General features: G+C 41.6%; 1 protein-coding gene across 1 annotated transcript in view; it reads left to right on the top strand.

Moving 5' to 3' along the window:
- AASDH (aminoadipate-semialdehyde dehydrogenase) overlaps positions 1-19,941 on the top strand; it is a 468,424-nt gene that overhangs the window by 192,794 nt on the left and 255,689 nt on the right. The window contains exon 6 of the mRNA XM_085642048.1: positions 17,019-17,260. Within this exon, the coding sequence (XP_085498174.1) occupies positions 17,019-17,260 (242 nt within the window). The remainder of the gene's footprint in view (positions 1-17,018; positions 17,261-19,941) is intronic.

Raw genomic sequence — 19,941 nt, forward strand, 5'->3', positions numbered from 1 at the left:
CCACCTCTCTCATGGCAGTACAAAAAGAAGGTCAAATTCTAGTCAAGCATTCCAAGTGTGTGTGCATTGCATAAACTCTCTCAATACCCGGCATGCCTCTGAACACTCTTTGTCAAATTGTACCGGGTTCTTTATTTCACTGTGAGTCAACCTTATTAAAGATTTTGCAATCTAGGAAAAGTTTGTAATCCATTGACAACAGTTTCCAACAATTTTCAGATGCATCTTCGCCTCACTCTAAGTGGCAGGAGGATTAATTTTCAGAATTGCAGAAACATGTTCTTTAGAGATTGTCCTTGCACCTTTCTCTATTACAATATTGCATCTTCGTTGAGGAAATCTTGTGACCACTGTAAACGAAATGATTCATCAAGGCAATTGCATCAAGCTTATACATATCTTTTTTGTTTTTGATGTGACCAGTAGGTCACGAGTATATTTCACAAAGAATTGGTTACAGGGCAAACTAAACTTTTCTAGATCTTTCTTCAGAATTTGACTAAAGCTTGAAGGGCTTTGAGTATACCCTTGTAGGATCTTACACCAAATAAGAACTTTATTTTGGAATTGAAATGCAAAAAGAAATTGGCTCTCCTCCTAAAGAGAGATAGAAAAGAACGCTTGCCATAAGTCAATGACTGGACACCATTCTACATCTGAAGGAATATGGAACAAAATCAGTACTGGATTGAGTACCACCAGACAACAAGAAAACATAGAATAACATTTGTATTAATTTTTTTTGGGTCCTGCACAATACCCTATTTCCACTAGGTTTCTTTACCCCCCATCACAGGAGAGTTGCAGGGAAATGATTCCCTGCTCAATCATTTTCTCAATAACACGTTTCATTCCTTCTTCTGCCTCTTTTGAAAGTTTATACTGTGTAATTCTGTGGAAATCTGCATCCGGCTTTACTCAGTTCTTTTTTTTTTAAACAGATATTATTTGTCAAATAGCAAATATGATGCAGAGCTCTATACCCCAGAAACTTCTGCTCAATAAACTTACATCATCATGACTTTGACATTTAGAAAAGATGGTCAAGGAGAGATGGAAGGAAATACAAAAGAACAACAAAAAAAGGAAACGCGAAAATATAACGAAACAACCCCTCTCCCATCGAACTAAAATCCTCCCCTAGCCAGCACGCCATAAGAAAAAGCACCCCCACCAACATGTGAAGCATATTATTACACTTTGATCTTTTTGTTGCACATAAGTAGGAAGTTAAACTGAATCCGGTTGGAGCCTGCCGTAGAAACAGGCTCCAACTGCATGCCCCGATAGTCCGCACATCGCTTCCAAATTTTGAAATGTTTTTGTGGGCAGCCCCTTTGTTTGAAAATTGGGATGTCCAACCTCATACAGAAGTCCAGGCCATTCTTCCAAGCGGACAGGGAAGGCGCAACAGATGCTTTCTAAGACTTTGCAATGTATCTTTTGGCCAATGTGAAACCCAATAACATAAGGTGGCGTTTATATATATATATATATTGCCCCCCACCCCTTCCATGATATGTAAAAGTACCAGCCTTGGTGAGCAGGGAAGGTCCCAACCCAATACTTCCGAAATGCAGGCCATGACACCCCTCCAAAACCTTGCAAGGGCAGAGCACTGCCAGACCGTGTGCATCAGGGTTCCCTACTCCTGTTCACACCTGAGACACACAGGGGAGGCCACTAATCCCGCCCTCCATAATCTAACTCTAGTGAAATATACCCGATGAAGGTACTTAAACTGGATAAGGCGCAGGCATAACGCAATTGCAGCCCCCGCGGGGAGGCCAGTGCCTCCGTCCAGTCCTCCCCCTCCAATGGGCCTACATCACTCTCCCAGGCCTCTCTGAGCCTCTGCAGTGAGGAGGAGATATGTGTAACTGGGGATTGATAGATTTTAGAGCTCTTGTGGTCCTAAAGATCTCCCATAAATACCTTCCGCTCGACCGGGCTACACTCAGCAAGGGACTCCAACCCCTCCAGACTAGGGGAGATGACTTTACTCTAATTTTAACTGGTTCAGCACTTTTTATCAGTCCTATCTCTTCACCAGACAAATCCCACACCTGTTCTATGACAGCATGTCTTAAATCCAGAGGTAGCTTATCTTTTGTTATTGGAAACAATTGAACCTTTGAATCTTGTAGTGTAATTTTGAACACTGAATCCTCATTTTGTGTTTCAATCTCAACACCATCCGGTGTGAAGTAAATAACACACTTCATTTTCCAAAGCAAGTCTCTGCCCAACACATTCACAAGACTTGAATCATACAAAATAACTGATGTCTATACTCCATTTGTCCTATTTTAACTGGCACGTCTGCTGTGACCTGGTTAACAATTTGTTTATTACTAATCGGTATAACTTGGACTACTCTTGAGGGGCACATTTGCAACTAACACAGAACGAACCTTAGAAGGGGTGGCCCCCATGTCGGTTAAAAATTAAGCTGAATGGCTTTGACTTCCCCATCAAAATATGGGCTACTTTCAAGTCAATTAGGACTGCTCCAAGTAAGCAGTACTCCTCCCCTCCCAGGCACCATCATCTGAAGAAAACTGAGAGGATTCATTACCCAGAATCAATGGATTCTGAACTATATGGCATTTTGCTAATATTTTGCTGCAGCACTGAAACTGAAGGCATTGTACTGCGGAATGGTGTCTGCTCATGCACACCCTGCACGGGACACGAATGGGTTGTTACCATTGACAACATATTTTTCTGTATTTGGGGAACAAATTAATTTTGAATTCTATCTGGATTTTGTCTACATTCTGGCTTCCAGTGACCGATTGTACCACAGAAGTGACCAGCAGTGTTACTCTTCAACATTTCAATATTTAAATTAATTCCAGTTATTCAGCAACCCTCTTCCACCATCTTGCATTTGGATTAACTTATTTCCCATTCTCACACATTGCATTTGAGCCATTCCATTCACTCCAGCATTTCCATATTGCACATACTCATATCTGAAGCCATCAACTAATTGTGGGCACTCCTCTCAAATTGCTTTGTCTGGGAAATCATCAGCTTGTCTTTGATTCTCTTCTCCTTCTCAGAAAACCAATCACTGCTGTATTTTGTGAGCTTCAAAATCTCATCTTTACTCTTTGTCTGCCTGAACAGTTCACTTTGCTGTAAATGATTACTCAGTTCTTGACGGAAACCCATAACAAAAGCAGAAACAAAACCACCAACACCATCTTTCTGTGGATCATCGACTCCACTGTGCCTTTCAGAAATCTGCATGAGCCTCTCATAATAAGCTTGCACTGACTCTTTTGGCTCCTGTGAATTTCAAAAAATCTTTGCCCAATTAATATCCTTGTTAGGCACTTTTTTCAAATGTCCAATCGCCTATCTATATTTGTTAACTACCTCCTCATGAACAGCATTATTAAGAGCAACCCTAACTGGTTCTTCGGTTGGCCAAGCGACAGCAACCGTACTTTCAGACCACAAGTCACTAGGTATTACAATTTCAAATAAGGAATTCAAATTAATCAACAGCCTTTATTAAATCATTGTCTACCTATGAACCTCCCTATACCACCTTTCAGGCTCCTCTTGCAATTTTGGAAAATTCGTAGTAAAAGCATAAAGATCAGCTATCGTCCACAGCACATGCACTAAATTCCAACCATGTACTTCTCTTAATGGAAACTCTAAAATCATTCCTCCTCCTCTGGCTGAATCGCTAGCTGAACCTTCGCTTTACTTTTTGACTCTTGAAATTACTTTTTACTCGCTGTCCCTCTCTTTCACCTTTTTTTTATTTCTTCAGCTCACTCCATTCCCTTGTCTTTTCAATGAAGTCTTTAATGTGAGCTCTTAAGGCCATTAAACCTAATTCCTTTATTTCATTGTGAGTCAAATCAATTTTGTAATTCTTTCCCACATTCTTAATTTTACTAATGCCAACCTCACATGCATCAGTTAATTCCTCTAATTTATCATATGCTTCTTTGGCACATCTGACTGCTTCTTTAATCAGGTACTACATCTCATGAACATTGTATGACAATAGTCCATTGTCCCTTGTTATATATCTCCATATTCAATTTTTAAAAGACCAAAAGTTCTCTCTTTAGGAGTTTCTTCAACCACAATTGAAATGACAGGAGGATCAATTTGAATTTGAGAAACAGCTGGGGTATCTCTGAAAGTGCTTGACTGTGCTTTCACTGTAATCACAAGTGGAACACTTGCTGTCGTGCTTGCAACCACATCTGTAAATTGACTCTGTTTTTGCATTGCAGCACTATCTCCTGCTCCCTTAACTGGTGCACCACCAGTACCTGCACCAGTTCCCTGTATCCTGTCAGTATAAGGAAGAGTTTTAAAATTCAAAAGATCATTTAGAAAATTATCCTCCTCATCTGGGTCATGATTCTGTTTTTCTCTCTCTTTAAATATCTATTTGTCATCTATTTCTTTGACTATTGCAGGAAAACTCTCAAACCCTCCATCGTATCCTCCCGCCAACATTTCCTTGGGATCCTTACTTTTTTATTACCATTGCCTAAATGAACCAGTCACTTTCTTTGTCATTTTCTTTCTTTCATTCTATGTGGCCATTTGATCCCATTTGTTCAGTCCCTCAAGTTATGTAGGTGTAGGTAACGACTTTCTGCTATTCATGGTTTGTCTCAAGAAATCTAACTTTGAAATGTTAAAGCTACCTTCTAAAGGAAACTGTAAGTCTTTATCAGAAGTTGTTAAGTCATGCCATTCAGAAATGCAGGTTGACCTATATAACCGAGTGTCAATCAAAAATGGAAGGAGTGGAATAATAATAACTATCCGACAATTAAATATTATAGTCCCAAAAGATGCAGTCCAGAAAGTCTCTTTTAGTTAAATTCTTTATTTTTTCAAGAATTTTCTTATATTGTGCGCCAACAAGTTTATGTTGATTTGTACAGCCTTATATATCCAATCAGTTGGTTATACAATTTAAACAACCACAACCAACGCGTTTCGTCCCTGTTGGGACATCATCAGGGCTGTAGAAATGAAAGAAAAACATAATATTACTATTCAATACATTGTGAATATCTACAACGGAGAATCATATTCAAAATAACAACATCTATTTTGGAATCCTACCTATTTAACAATCTAAAATACGAAAGAATTACCCCAAGCAAATTGCATCGTCGTTGCATTAGCATAGCCAATGAAATCATATATTATCGCATACTCAATCATGGTTCCAATACTGTGAGTGTTGCCATAAAAGATATTGTCCTAAGACTTCTGTTAACCATTCATATTCACCCATTCAATATTTTTAGAATAAATTTGATCAGCAATTCTGAAAATCATTGTTATTCACTGCCTGAACCAAAGATAGAACCTCTGGCCTTATGTCTCGAATGTCAACTGTACGAAATAATATATAACAAACCTCTTGAATATTAATACATCAATATAGATGTTAATCGTTGAAGGATGCTAATGTTCATTGAATGTACGATCTCTCCAATGTTAAGTCGCTTCTTCTTCCAATAAAAATAGTTTTCTACATATAAAACATAATATCTGTTTATTCTCCAAACTATATTATAAGTCCTGATGTCATAATTATTAACATTCATCACGAAAAATGTGCCTTCTATAACGCTATTCCTCACCTAAATCATGGTCTGTTCCCCTCTCCTCTAGAATATCTTCCAAAAACGAATCATCCGTAATGAAACCAATTTTTCAATAACGATCTAAAACATGGTAAAGGAGGACGTCATTATTAGCCCTTCATAAACCTATCAAATAAAACTTTCCAATTAAAGCGAAGCGCTTTCCCAGAAAAACATACCTTGCTCACTATGCCAATTCATTCCTCATAATCACGTAGCATCCACAGCCGGTATGATAACTCCGCTATGGTGCATATTTCCTGCCATTACGCTTTTAAAAGTACTATGCACCAATCACAATTTCAGATATGTAGCCCTCCAATTAACATATGTCCTAGGTTGCTTCCCCTCTGGTCCGTACGGTATTCACCTATCATATTACGATGCTGACCGTTCCCTCCTTATGTGAAAACCGGAAGTGTTTCGGCCAAATTAACCTATCAGATGCGCCATACGTTTCAGAGGACCTCCATGTCCCCGGAAACGTTACATAGTCCAATTAGAATGCTCCGCCGGGTGCCTGGATAAAAGCGACCAACAGCGAGCTATTCTGTCTTACACGCATGTTTCCTCTGCGGTCCGCAACACTGTATTTGTTGTTTTCAATACTATTGTGGTGCTCAAACCTTTAAATACGAAGGTATTCCCACATTGTAACCATTAATCTCTCACTATTATATACCCGGTCTTCATTTTGCTTATATTCAAATCTGAAATGTTGTGCGCCCCTCAATTAGGTAGCAATTTAAAATGACTGTAAAGCGTCCAACGTCCATAATGCCAAAAAATGGTGCAGTGTTAATGCGCCCCACCTATGCCTAACAATGACTTTATGAAGGCACTATTTCCTGATGAATAATTCGTCCTGAATTTTAATCATGATTATCGTTAAAACCCAGTAATTGGTGTTACGGCGTGACTGGCAACGTTGCCAACGCTACATATTTTGCCAATTCAAACCTGTAATGTAATTATCATCCGTCATTGTAAAATTAACCACAGCACAAAACTAACTTTATAAAAGAAAACCTGATCGAAAACAATCTTTTTACTGCTTTGAAAATCCAAATTTATATGCTGTCTCAGTTCTGTCATTCTAGAAAGTAATGGAGCTCGGTATCGCTATTAAGTCCAAGTTTCACCGTTGTACATCGGCTAATCCATCGTGCTTCTTCTTGTCTGATCCTGAGTTTCCAATTCCCTCCTCTACTTCTAGGCATAATCTTTTGTATGCCATGAAACCTAATATCATTTTCCCTTGGATGCTTCTCCTTAATATGTTGATAGAGTAGGGGTTCTGATGTAATGATTCACTATGGAACGTTTATGTTCTTGGATTCTGAGCTTCAAATTTCGTTTGGTACTTCCTAATTGGATTGGATATATAAGGCTGAACAAATCAACATAAACTTGTTGGAGCACGAGATAAGAAAATTGAAAAAATAAAGAATTTAACTGGAAGAGACTTTCTGGACTGCATCTTTTGGGACTACAATATTTAATTGTCGGATAGTTATTATTATTCCGCTCCTTCCATTTTTGATTGACACATCTTTGGGATATTAGTGGCTTGAACGGTGGGCCACTGGAGGTGGAGTGGCAGAGTCTACATACGGAGAACCTTGCAATAATCATATTTAATATACTCATCGGTGCACACAAAGTATTAACCCTCATCGTTTTAGTTAGTTGAATATATAACCGAGTGTCCATTACCCTTTTGCATGCAGGCGTTCTCTTGGCAGGCAATTCTGACCCTCAGTAAAAGCTAAAAGAGAAACCTTGTTTTTTTCAACTCTACACCCATTATTTTTGCTCAAAACAATCTCTAAAGATTACACAAAACAAACAAGCGAACAACAACCAAATCCTGTGCGGCTTTCTTAAAGGTCAATCTATCACAGCACGGCTCTGTCAACAGCCATCCAATAACAGCACAGCTTTGAGCTAACGTATCATCAGTCCCAGTGAGGCTCCCTGGCTGTTTGGTCATTTACAGTGCAATTTCTCAGTGAATGAGGAAAACAATTGCAAAACCTTCCTCAACAGATCGACTGAGTAAAACAAAATAAACCTTGTTTGTTCAATCTAAATAGAAGGAAAATCGGCAATTAAGGCAAGACAAATCATGCAAACAGTAGTAATAAGAGCGGCACCCTTAGTGGTATAACCACAATTCACAATAGGCAGACCACTGTGCAGAGACAGTCTTCCTTGGTTAATGCAATTACTTTTGTGCACTTAGAAGCAAAATACACCAACCTGGATTAGAAATGCAGTCCTGACAAGGTAAACTTGTTAATTCAGAAACCTCTATAGAGACAAGTGAACCACAATATCTTGAGATCTAAATAGGAATCATATTGCAAAACAATCATTATCGAACCACCAATTCAGCATTGCATAGCCAAACACCTCACATATAATACAGCAATCCTTCTCAGAAACTCAAATTTCTACACACTCTACGCACACTTCAAAAAGACACCAAACTTACAGAATCATTCTGCCCTATTCATACTTATACTCCAATCATTCAGGAACAGTACTTTGTGTCAGACCTCTTGGCAATATCTTTACACTGGGAACTTTTCCGGAAAATCCACCATCTCTCAGAACCAGGCATAAAGATAGAAAGGAAACCTATCAGGTGTCTCTCGGCAAAAGGAGGTGCTCTTTAATGTGCAACTATCCTTTGCAACTGAGATTTGTAAGAGCAAAAACCGTACCCCAAAATTGGGAAACTTCAAAATTTAACTCATTGGTTCTCCCACAGTTTACTGGATGAGAGATGGAGTTAAACCTCAATTTCATGAGACAATGTGTCCCTGAATTAAGGGACCTCCCAAAGCATCAAATTACCAGGGTAAAACAGCTCATTAAGTAATTAGGTATACTCTATAACTGAGTTCTAGATTAATGAAAATTTAAAAGGCTTTCTTACTAAAATAAAATTAAATGCCATGAACGCTCTCAGATGTAAAGTTATACAGAGAATGTGAAATCAGATTTTTTTTTAAATCACAATGGGCAGCAACATCAACTCATTGACAGCAACCTTTGAAGAATAGGAAAGTCTTCTGGCTCATTCCCCAAAATCAAGCATCCTTATACATAATTGTTTTGTTTTTTTGTTTACCTAAAGGAGGCAAATCATGTTTCTCAATTTATTATTCATAAAAACATTTTTCATAAATTATTTAAAGAAAAAAGATATGAATTTGTCGGTCTACAAATCCCATCCCTCACATTATCCCAATTTTCCGAACTTAAAAGTCTTCTTGAAAATATCTTTATTGATTTTACAAGTAATTCAATTACAATCTTATCATTATGAGTAGAGTTTCAGTATTTGCCGAACAACCCCAGTCTGGGGAACAAATAAAACCAAACTCGCTCCCCAGCCTTAATAGCCTGTGCTGTACATTATTAAAATGCATGTCATCCCATCCTAGCCATTTGTATAGCGGTCTATGCATCACAATACTAATAGTAGTTGTCCGGTCTTCGGGGAACAGATATAACATTTGACAAGCGGAGAGACCATAATATCTTCTGTTTCCAGTATGATCCTTGTTATACTCCCTCATGAACCCACCTTTCATGTGCCCGAAATCCGTCCTCCCTCCAGGGGAGGGGGGTGAATAGTGTATCACCCCTCAAGTTCAGGGTCAGTCGCAGCTGTCCCATGCCCCCCCGCCCCTTCCTGGTCCGGCTCCGAAGCGGTCTCCCTAGCAAGAAGATACGTGGTTAGTGGACCCCATATGTCTTTTGTTCTTGACTTGAGTGGAAGCAACTCAGCATACCAGTGATTGTTCCTGCCAGGTAGTGAGGTCTTGGATCCAGTCTTTAAATTTAAGGGCGCGCCCTCGTCCCCACCTACATGCCACTCTGCGCTTGGCATTGAGAAATCCCAATGTGAGGAATTTTTTATATGCCGTGTCTATGTCTTGTGTGCATCCCAACAGTGCTACTTGTGGGGTCGGTGGTAACTGCATGTCTGTCATACGTGACATGCCCTCATACACTTGTAGCCAATAATCATGTATCGGCGGGCACTGCCAGGCAAGGTGGAAAGTCGGCCCCCTCCCTCCCGCATCGCACACAGTTGTCTTCCTCCCTTAGCTTAAATTTGTAAAGTTTCGCTGGGGTATAATATAATCTGTGTAGAAACTTATAGTGTATGAGCCTCAGGTGACTACTAGGTGTGAGGGCCTCTTTCTTCTTGCAGCTGAATTCCCACTGGTCATCCGTCAAAGGTGTTACTAGGTCCTTGTTTCATTCCGTTCGGGCCGTCGGGGTGCAAGTTTTCAGGGCCTTTTGAACGTGATTATAAAGGAGCGAGATGACGTGTCTAGGGGGTTCCTATGTTGAAGAGTGTGAAGTGGTGGCAATGTAGATGGTTCTGAGGGGTACGATGGTGTGGCAGTCTACTCACTATGCCTGCGGCTAATGAACATAAAGAGGTCTATTGTGGTAGGGTCATGGGTGCCAAACAATTGGTCTCTAGAGCAGAAAGTCCCACCTAAATGAAGGTCCCCTCATGTGGTGTATTTTAGTTTGCCTAACATCTGACGGCATTGCCCTTCGTAGGTGACCTGAAGGGACGGGTGATATACTAGGGGCAACCTAGGTGAGTACATCATGGGGACACCCATTCTAGCTGTTATCTTTCTCCAGGCCATGTTAGTGCAGTCTACTGTGGACGGGTCCCGCTCGCGGTCCCTGCCCAAGGTGAACAAATAACCCGACAGAGGAGTGGGGCCCATGTATCCATCCTCGACCGCCAGGTGTGGCATAAAGGGAGGCGGGTGAAACCAATACACTGCAAAATGCGCCTGAGCGCAGTAATAATAAAAGTCAAAGTTAGGGACTTCAAACCCCCCCTTGTGAGTATGGCAACATCAGTGTGGTCAGGTTGAGTCTCGCCTGTCTCCCTCCTCATATTAGACAAGTTATATGTGTTTTTAACGTCCTAAAAAAAAATCTCCCCGGGTTGTACGGGATATTAGTAAAAAGATAAAGAAATTTGGGTAAAAGAATCATTTTGGCTAATGAAATCCTCCCAGCCATAGAGAGGGGCAGGGACAGCCATCTGGTAATGAGGTTCGTGACTTTATCCATTGTGACTCCATAATTAGTTCGCACCAGCTCGTCTCTATCCTTAGTGACTCGGATACCAAGATATTTAACCTCCTCGCATTTCCAGACAAATGGGTAATCCAATTGGTGCGGCCCTGTCGCACCGCTGAGTGGGAATACTGCCGATTTGGCCCAATTAATATTTATGCCTGAAATGACCCCAAATTTAGTAATTTCCCGCAAGACAGGGTTGAGATTATCCTGTGGGTTTTTAATGTACAACGTGACGTCGTCCGTGTATAGCGAGACTAAAAGCTGTCTAGAGGGGTACACTAGCGCTCGTTCTTTGTGATGTTGCTGGATTTTCACGGCGAGGGGCTCAATGGCAAACTAGAAGTTTGGGTGCCATTTAGTAGCACCGTGGCAGTCGGTTGCCGGTACAACAGGTCCACCCATCCCAGGAAAACTGGGGCATTCCCATATAGCGTAAGGTTCCGAATAGATAATCCTACTCCACCGAGTCGAATGCCTTAGTGGCATCAAGGAACACCCCCACCGCAGAGCTAGTGGGATCTCTATCTTGTAGTACTGCGAGGAGTGTTCTAAGGTTATGGGATGTTGCACGATTGGGGATAAACCCAGATTGGTCTGGTAGGACTAGGCGTTCCATTAAAAGGTTAAGACGGTTAGAGAGGACCTTCGCTAGTATTTTGGTGTCACAGTTTAGTAATGATAGGGGTCAATAGGATTCACATTGGGTTGGGGGCTTGTCTGGTTTGAGTAATGAAACTATCTGGGTCTCTCGCATGGTGCCTGGAAGGCTGCCTTCCTCCCTGGCCTCATAAAAGACCTCTTTCAGTATGGGGGCTAGTTGCGACAAGTATGTTTTGTAGAATTCTATAGGGAGGCCGTCCGACCCTGGTGTGCCCCCCGATTTCATCTGCATATTAGCTGTAGTGATCTCGTCTATTATCAGTTCGGCACTCAAAAATTCACATTGGGTATTGCCGAGCCACGCCAAGGCAGTATCTTCAAAGTACATGGGAAGCTCAAGCGGCTGCCCTCATTGTGAGGTGTATAATGTTTTGTAGTATTGCACAAAAGTGTGCAATTGATTAGGGAGGTTTCTGTGGATCTTCCCAGCCAGGTACTGGATTTCGGCTATGTAGTTGGAGAACTTGGGAGAGGGGGGGGGGGGCGGACCAGGTTTGCCAGGACTTTCCCCGGGCAATCCCCCTCTCCGTAGAGGCGCACTATATGGTATTTGTCCCGAAATTTACATTCACACTCTGCGACAGTCTTATATTCGGTCAGTCTGTCTCGCAGCTTGGCCCAGGTCTCCCCCTCTTCCCCTGTACCAGCAAGGTCCCGTTCCAATGTTTTAATTTCCGTTTCTCGCCGGTGTAGATCCCTTCGTATGTCTTTCAGTATCCCTCCACCCTTAGAGATACTATAGCCTCTGATCGTGACTTTGAAGGCCTCCCAAACCGTGGTGAGGTTAGTCACAGAGGCCACGTTGCGTGCAAAAAAATCTTGGATTTCTTGTTCTAATTTGGTCCTGAAGGCCGTGTCTAGAAGGTGCATGGGGATAAGGCGCCATCGTGCATAAGGTTATTGTTCTACCGGAGGTTTTAATACCAATTTAACAGGTGAATGGTCTGAATACGTACGGGCCAGGTGAGTAACCGTATCCACCCAATGTGCCATACCCACTGATACGAACCAGTAGTCCAGACTAGACCATGAAGAGTGTATGGCAGAGTAGTGCGTGCCTTCTTTCATTGTAGGGTGCATGTAACGCCATGTGTCTAGGAGATAGTTATCAGAGACAAGGTCAGCTAGTTGTTTCTAAGAAGTTGTGTAATGCGACGTGGTGGTGTGGGAACTGTCCATCTCTGGGGACATGGTGGTGTTAAAGTCGCCCCCCCTTAGCAGGTAAGTGGAGCCAAGTGCCAGAATCTTACTCCAAAGCAAATTTAGTGTCTGAGGGTCATCGATATTGGGGCCAATGTAGTTTGCTACCATGGTATCCTGTGCGGTTAGGCGCCCCCAAACCAGGCAGTATCGGCCCTGAGGGTCAGCATCAGTCCCACCCAGAACGAAGGCTGTGTTGCGCTTAATAAGGATGGCGACACCCCTGGAGTACGTGGAATAGGACGAAATGCATCGGTGGGATGCCCATCTAGCCGCGAACTTAGGTGAGGTCCCAGGGTCCAGGTGGGTCTCCTGCAATAAGGCTATGTGTATATGGTGTCTCCCCAAGTAGCCTATAACTTGTCGCTTTTTGCGTGGATTATTTAATCCCCGGACGTTCCACGTTAGACAGTGTATCTTATTATGTATGTCCGGATTGTCTACCATGTCTAGTACTTATTCTAACACGTAATGCATAGGTTTGCTGAAGGCAAGGTTCCTTAATAAGAACAGGCATTGCAAGGCTTAACAGTCCTCCCCCCTCCGACATCCCCAACTTGTCGGGCATACTGTCCCACCCCGTTCAGCTACAAACTAAAGCAACTTTTAACAATACACGAAGATGGGGATCACCCATGCGGGAAGAACACTGGGGGCCCACGAGTTGCCATCTCCCTTCCTATGTTACACCCACGTGCTATCAAGCCTTCATGAGGCTGGCAGCGTTCGCGGGAGGAAGGTGACTTCCCGGGAGGCCCACTGTCCATAGTCTCTTTGAAAGTAAGGAATGACTGGCTAAAATCAGAATAGATTACTTCTACGAGTCTTTGAAAGAAAAAACATCAGTCCAACAGCGTGGGGAGAGCTTTATCAGTCCGGTGCGGACAGTGCTGATTGAGATCTGGAGCGTGAATGAGCGGCCTTCTCCGTTGGTGACAGTTGCGTTTAAGATAGTCCTCAGCTTGTTGGGGATTCTGAAAGATGTGTTGCTTCCCGTGGTGCTTGATATGAAGTCCTGCTGGATATAGCATCGCATACGGAATGTCTTGGGTTTGCAGTTTCTTCTTGACATTGGCGTATTTGCGTCGCGCCTCTTGTACATTTTGCGTAAAATCTGGGTAAAAGTCAAGAGTTGTATTTTCATAATGGACTTGCTGCTTCTCGCGGGCTGGGCGGAGCACCATGCCGCTATCCCGGTAGTTAAGGAATCGGACTATCACCGGACGCGGGGGTGCCCCTGGAGGTGGGCACGCATTTAAGGATCTATGGGCTCTCTCTACCGTCAAGTGTGTAGAAAAGGATTCTTTCCCAAATATGTCCACAAGAAGCTTTTCTATAAAGTCTTCCATTCGGCCCGGATTGGCCGTCTCTGCTAGGCCAAGATTGCGCATGTTGTTTCGCCGTGAGCGGGCCTCCAAATCCTCATTTTTGTCAGCAATGATTTTGAGGAGTCTGTCCATTTGGGAGACCCGCCCTCTGCTTTCTGTGGCCTCATCCTTAAGTTCAGAGATCCTAGTTTCCGCCTCCTTAAGCCTGTGGTCACTGATCTAGCTTATGTACCACTGAGTCAAGCCTCGTGTTCATGGTATCGATTTTTGTTTCGATTGATGTAAGACTGTTCTTTATGCTGAGGAGTAGCGCCTTCCAGTCTTCATCTTGGCCTTCTACAGTTTCCGGGCCCACGCGGTCTGCAGAGTGGGGCCTGGACGCTTTGCGCGCTTCAAAGGAGATTTTTGTCTCTTTCGTATCTGTTCTACCCATCGTGCGCTCTGTGGTAGGGTGGATTTCATTGGTAGAAATATCGTGGGTCTCGGGGCTTTGAAAAACGAAGCAATCTGGTCACCGGATAGCTGTCCCAAAATGGCCGCTCTTATCATGTGCTTCACGGCCCCTCTAAGGCGGCATAGGGGAAAAGGGCACCCGTCTCGAACCTCTATTCTAGGGCTTCGCCCCTACTCAGCCCGGTTCAGGCACGTAATCAGTCTCTGAAGGAGGAGGGATGGGACCACTTTCTCCTCCCCACGTCGAGCGGGAGGCCGCGGTAGCTGGGCAGTGTGGGCTAGCTCGGCAGTCTGGGATATTTAGCACTAGAGCCCCACGTAAAGTTTCCACCCCACGGCACCTCACCTCAGGGATGATGTAGCAGGCAGAGGAGCCTTCCAGCCTTGGAGCTGCGCCGCCGGTGGTATCAGCTTGCTCCGGTCGTATCGGGGCCCGGGCCTGCTCCGCCTCGTCAGACCGTGGCCTTGCGTGAACTGCAGCCCCGCCCACTCACTCCTGGCTTCCAGCGAGACCTCCGCCGCGGAGACGACCGGCAGTCCTCCGCCTCACCCGCACCACTGGTTCTGGGAATCAGAGCATCCGCTGGACTCCCAGGGGATCCAACAGCGATTCAGCCCTAATTCGAGTCCGTAATTCGACTCAGGATGTTGCTGCAGGATGGTTTATTCGCCCGGCTGGCGAGAGCCTTACTGGTGGGCGGCCATCTTGGTCGCGCGCCACCTAGTGCCACCTCTCCTTATACATAATTTTTGCATATAAAATTAGTAATGTTGCAAATTCATTGTGGTGTAATCAAAAATACAATTTCTTTAGCAAATCAGAACACAAGAATAATACACATAAGAACTAAGCACCATTTAAGTTCTTCTAAAATTATTCAAACACCATTTATGTTAATATCATCCAGAGACGTTCTAACAAATATGAAACATTTAACAATAAATCTTTCTCTCAGTGAATAGATCCTATGAAAGAATGAATAAGATATACTTGTTGCAATCTTACATATGCACCATAGGAGGTTCAACACAAGCAAGACAACTTCTTCATTGTAAATAAACCATATGGCATCAGCTACTTGCATTGCGAAGCCTGTGGAGAGAGGAAGTGTGTGGGGGGTCAGCAGGAGTGAGTGACAGATGGCATCCATCGCATCTAAAATGGCGTTTTACATAAAAATGCGGCATAACTAAAATACATTAATAAACAGACTCCTTCATAGGAAATTTGTTTCAATTGCAATTGTTAATTCAGTTTATATATGTAAAATCCTCTGTTAAGAGCCCTATCAATTGTAATTATTGATTCACAAAATATAAACCCGAAAAACTTTTCCATACAGGCACCTATTGAAAACTTTAGTCCCCATCAGACTTTTGCCAGAATTTCCATTTGAACCCGAGTTGGGGTGGGCTGTTTGAGGCCGTCATCAGTGGGTATTAGGCCTGCTCAGCTTCCATGGAAGTCACAAATGAAAGGTTCTTCCATGTGGAGCCATAAGGAGCGGGAGCACCCAGCTCACATTTTCGTAGAGTTGCTGATGGCTACGTTTACTTGCTACTCATAGTGCAGGTACCAACACAACCCTGAATGGCCTGACATGGGTGCAAACGGGTATCAAAGTATGAGACATTGAACCAATATCCAAATACTTCTCTAGAACTGTAAATATTTACAGCTAAAGGGCACCTGCACATGGATTGCTTCTCTTGAATTGGTATCTTTCTTCCTACATTGTAGACACCACTTATCACAGTGAATTCCTGAAGCTTCCTAGTCTAGTTACTTTTTTCATTTGCTTCTTTTCAGTTCATTGTTTTCTTTAAGGAACCTTACGTTGAATGTCAACTAAGTGCTGTTTTTCTTCTACTTTTTCTGTTATATTCAAGATTTGTTCACTTCCAAAATTGTCATTTTGAGTTTTTCACATGTTTCATCCGTCTATTTCTGCCTTCTCCTCTTTTGAAGAGTATTGGCTCATCTTCAGCTCCTTTCTTTTAATTTGTTCTTTTTTTATCACTTTCATAGCAGGCTCTTGACACTATAAGATATCTAATGCTGATGAAGGAAAAGTTACTTGACTCAATGGTTTCTGTTACGACTTCTATAAAAAGGATATTGTGGAGAGGGTTTATTAGGGAAGGACCAGTGTTAAACTTGATGAACTAGAAAATGATTCTTCAGACAACTCTTACTAGTAAAATGTGATAAAATAATTAAACTGAGACTCTAATGCAGCACTTGAGACCTGTTTTATAGGTGGATATCTTTTGTTTTTTACTGATATAGATGATGCCTTTAATATCGGATATGTTTACGAGATTTAATACAGTAAAAAAATATTTACTATAATTTTCGAAAGAACGTGACTTTTTTTTAACTTGCATGTGGTTTAGTCGGTGCTTTGTCATTTAAAATATATTTTGATTGAATGCAATCTTCCAACTGACGTTAACTTTGTTTTGTAGACTACCACTTATTGAAAAATTATATCAAATTGAAATGTAAATGATCATCCTTTTACTTACATTTATCTTCTCAATTTACCTGAATTCACTGAATTTTGTGCACTTTTGTGTTCTTAATGCATAGGCAACACCCACCCTTCTCAGAACCTTTGGTAGTCAGTACCTTCGCTCTGCAGTCTTGTCTGCCAACACTTCACTCCGTGTCTTAGCTCTTGGAGGTGAAGCATTTCCTGCATTGAGTGTCCTCAGAAAATGGAGAGAGGAAGGAAATCAGACACTTATTTTTAATCTTTATGGTGTAACAGAAGTGTCTTGCTGGGCAACATATTACAGGATTCCAGAAGAAGTCTTTGGAGGCACCAGAAGGTAAAACATGTTTTGTGTGTATTATTATATAAAAAATGTTGCATTTTCCTATATATGCAGTACCTTTCAGATTATGCTGACAGCATCAGTTTGGCATTGTTTAATTACTTAAATGTAAATGTATTCTTATAAATTAAGGGATTATGTATGAGCCAATCTGTTCGATAGTTGGTTGTCAGAGTACTGTGTTCACCTGCCTTTTCTCCGTGGAGAAGCAAACAAAAAACTATTACAAGTGCGCATACACCTGTGCGTCATATTTGCACATAGGCAAATGTACACTTGTCAGATGTATGCTTAAGAAATGCTTTTGCATGGGAATAACTTCAAATTTACATATAATTCCAGAACTCTTATTAGCATTCTGTGACTGTCACAGATTCCCATGAGAAATTCTGCAATACTTTGTAAGTTCATTGACTGTTTGTTATACCTTTAGTTCAAATATAAACATAATCCGACTAGAGTGTATTCCCATCCAAGGCTATTGAATGTGGCTCAGCATAAATAAGTTAAGTGAAGTGCGGCAATGGACCAAATATCCTTTGGGATAGTGACGCTGTTGATTTATTTTGTATTAAATATTACTTTTATTAATTTGATCATCATTGGTAAATTGTACATTCCAAATGTGTTCATGAAGAAACTGGTGCATTTGTCACTTTTACATTAAGAAATGTGTCTGAGCATGATGATTCATAAATCACCTAGAACTTCAGAAATCACACACTTAAAGAGAATATAAAACAAGCAATGGTACAGCTTGCCTATATTTGCATGCTTTAACACATCCAAATCATATTTGTTGGCTTTTCAGATCCTTATTTTTGATGTTTATTTGTTGTTTACAAATGTTTTGTAAGTCAGTTAAAGCTGTCTCTTGCCATCCATGGTGCATGCCTTTCTCATACAGAGAATCCACAATATCAATACAAATCGTTCTAGGATACAGAATAGTTACAGTTGACTGATACAGTGCATGATTCTTTCTTGCTGTCTATAGGAGAGTCCAGAGTAGGTTCGGTTTGCTTAGGTTAGGTTGTGTATTTATATAGTGCTTCGTACACCATTAAAATGGTATCATGAAGCTTGAAAACAAAAGCCCAAACTCTGACCTTCTCAGTGACAAACTAATATGTGGTAAACATTTTTTTTTAAAAAAGGCACTCCTGTCTAACAGAGAGAGGGAAGCAACCAGTGGACTTTTGATGAAAGTGTATGGGTAAAGAATTTCATTTGGAGGCGGTTGCAGTGAGAAATGGTCTACCATCCTGTTGTTTTTCTATAATACTTGCGAACTTTAAAATGAAATATATTTTTGGATCTTAAAAGTTGACTTTGGGCATATTTCTGAAGCCAATGGTGTTCTTAAGATTGATTCAGTGAAAAGATGGCTCTATGCACCTAACATCTGGGTTGAAAGAAGAACCATTCTTTTACTGGCAACTGGGACGCGAAGCAGACGACAGTCTTGCAGCATAATTCTGATGTATCTGCAACCCCTGAATCTGATAGGATTGGAAGGTAAAACTAGAGTTGAAGCAATTCAGTTGAAGACAAGGAATGTCCTGAGAATCTAGGCCATATAAGAGAAAGGGAAAAGATGTACAACCTGTTTTAAAGAGTGAAGTTGGATTAAACAGGTTTTTCTTTTTTGCAGTTTTAAATAGCTCGAACTTTACCCAAAGGCATTAGAGTGCTTTTCATGAGCACTAGTTTACATTACACAAGGTTCGATTCACATGGAGATAAAGTTATTTGCCCAGAATCACAGGATGTTCAGCAGTTCCAAGGTTTCCAACAACAGATGAAATCTAGTCTGACATTGCCAAGAAGAGTCGCGTTTTAAGCCCAGCTTTTATACACTTGATACGGACATGGGGCTTAGTACCAGAGGACAACAAGCATCGCAATGCAACAGGTCTCACATTTACGTGAGTTTGAGATATTGTTATTGTATATGACAATGCCTTTTATTTATGTTTTGGTTTTTGAAACATAAATAAAACGCATTGACATTTACAATGCCAATAGCTTAAACTTGCGTAAATGCGAGACCTATTGCATTGCAAATGCTTGTTTGAAGTCCTAGAAGGGTCGGGAGATGCTACTTGAATAACAATTTGTGCAAAACTCTATGTATACTATTTAAAGACATAATTCGGCCTCTATTGAGTTAGGAATCAATCATGAGTAGCTTACACGCCTCAGAATTTTTGATTTTGTATTTGTTGCTTTTGTTTTTTCAAATTATGAAAAAAATGGAATTTTGTGAATATCCCGTTTTTTTTGGTTTTTTTTTACCTGTCTTGCAGTGATAATACCAGTTAAGATGGAAAAATACCACGTAAGTGGCAACCCTATTTGTAATTAAGGTTTATTTTTTTATATTTCGTCTTTACTTTCTTTAATGTTATATCAGAGTATTTAGATCGCGCATACCTGCCTTTGGAACGTAGTCCCTGGAATAGGTAGAGAGGCCCCACACATTCATTTGAAATAGGTCGTATATTTTCTATACCTAGCCCTCGTGGCTGTGGACAGGAATGTGTGCGCTAGGGTGATGGCCTGTGGCGTGAGTCACCCTTGGTCTTTAGCTTTCCACGGACACCCCCCGCCCCTCCGAATCTCCCCTCTCCCATCGCAGACCCCGTCATTGCCAGGAACTCGTCTGATGGCAC

The sequence above is a fragment of the Triturus cristatus genome, chromosome 2_2 (genome assembly GCF_964204655.1).
Source record: "Triturus cristatus chromosome 2_2, aTriCri1.1, whole genome shotgun sequence".
NCBI classification, from domain to species: Eukaryota; Metazoa; Chordata; class Amphibia; order Caudata; family Salamandridae; genus Triturus; species Triturus cristatus.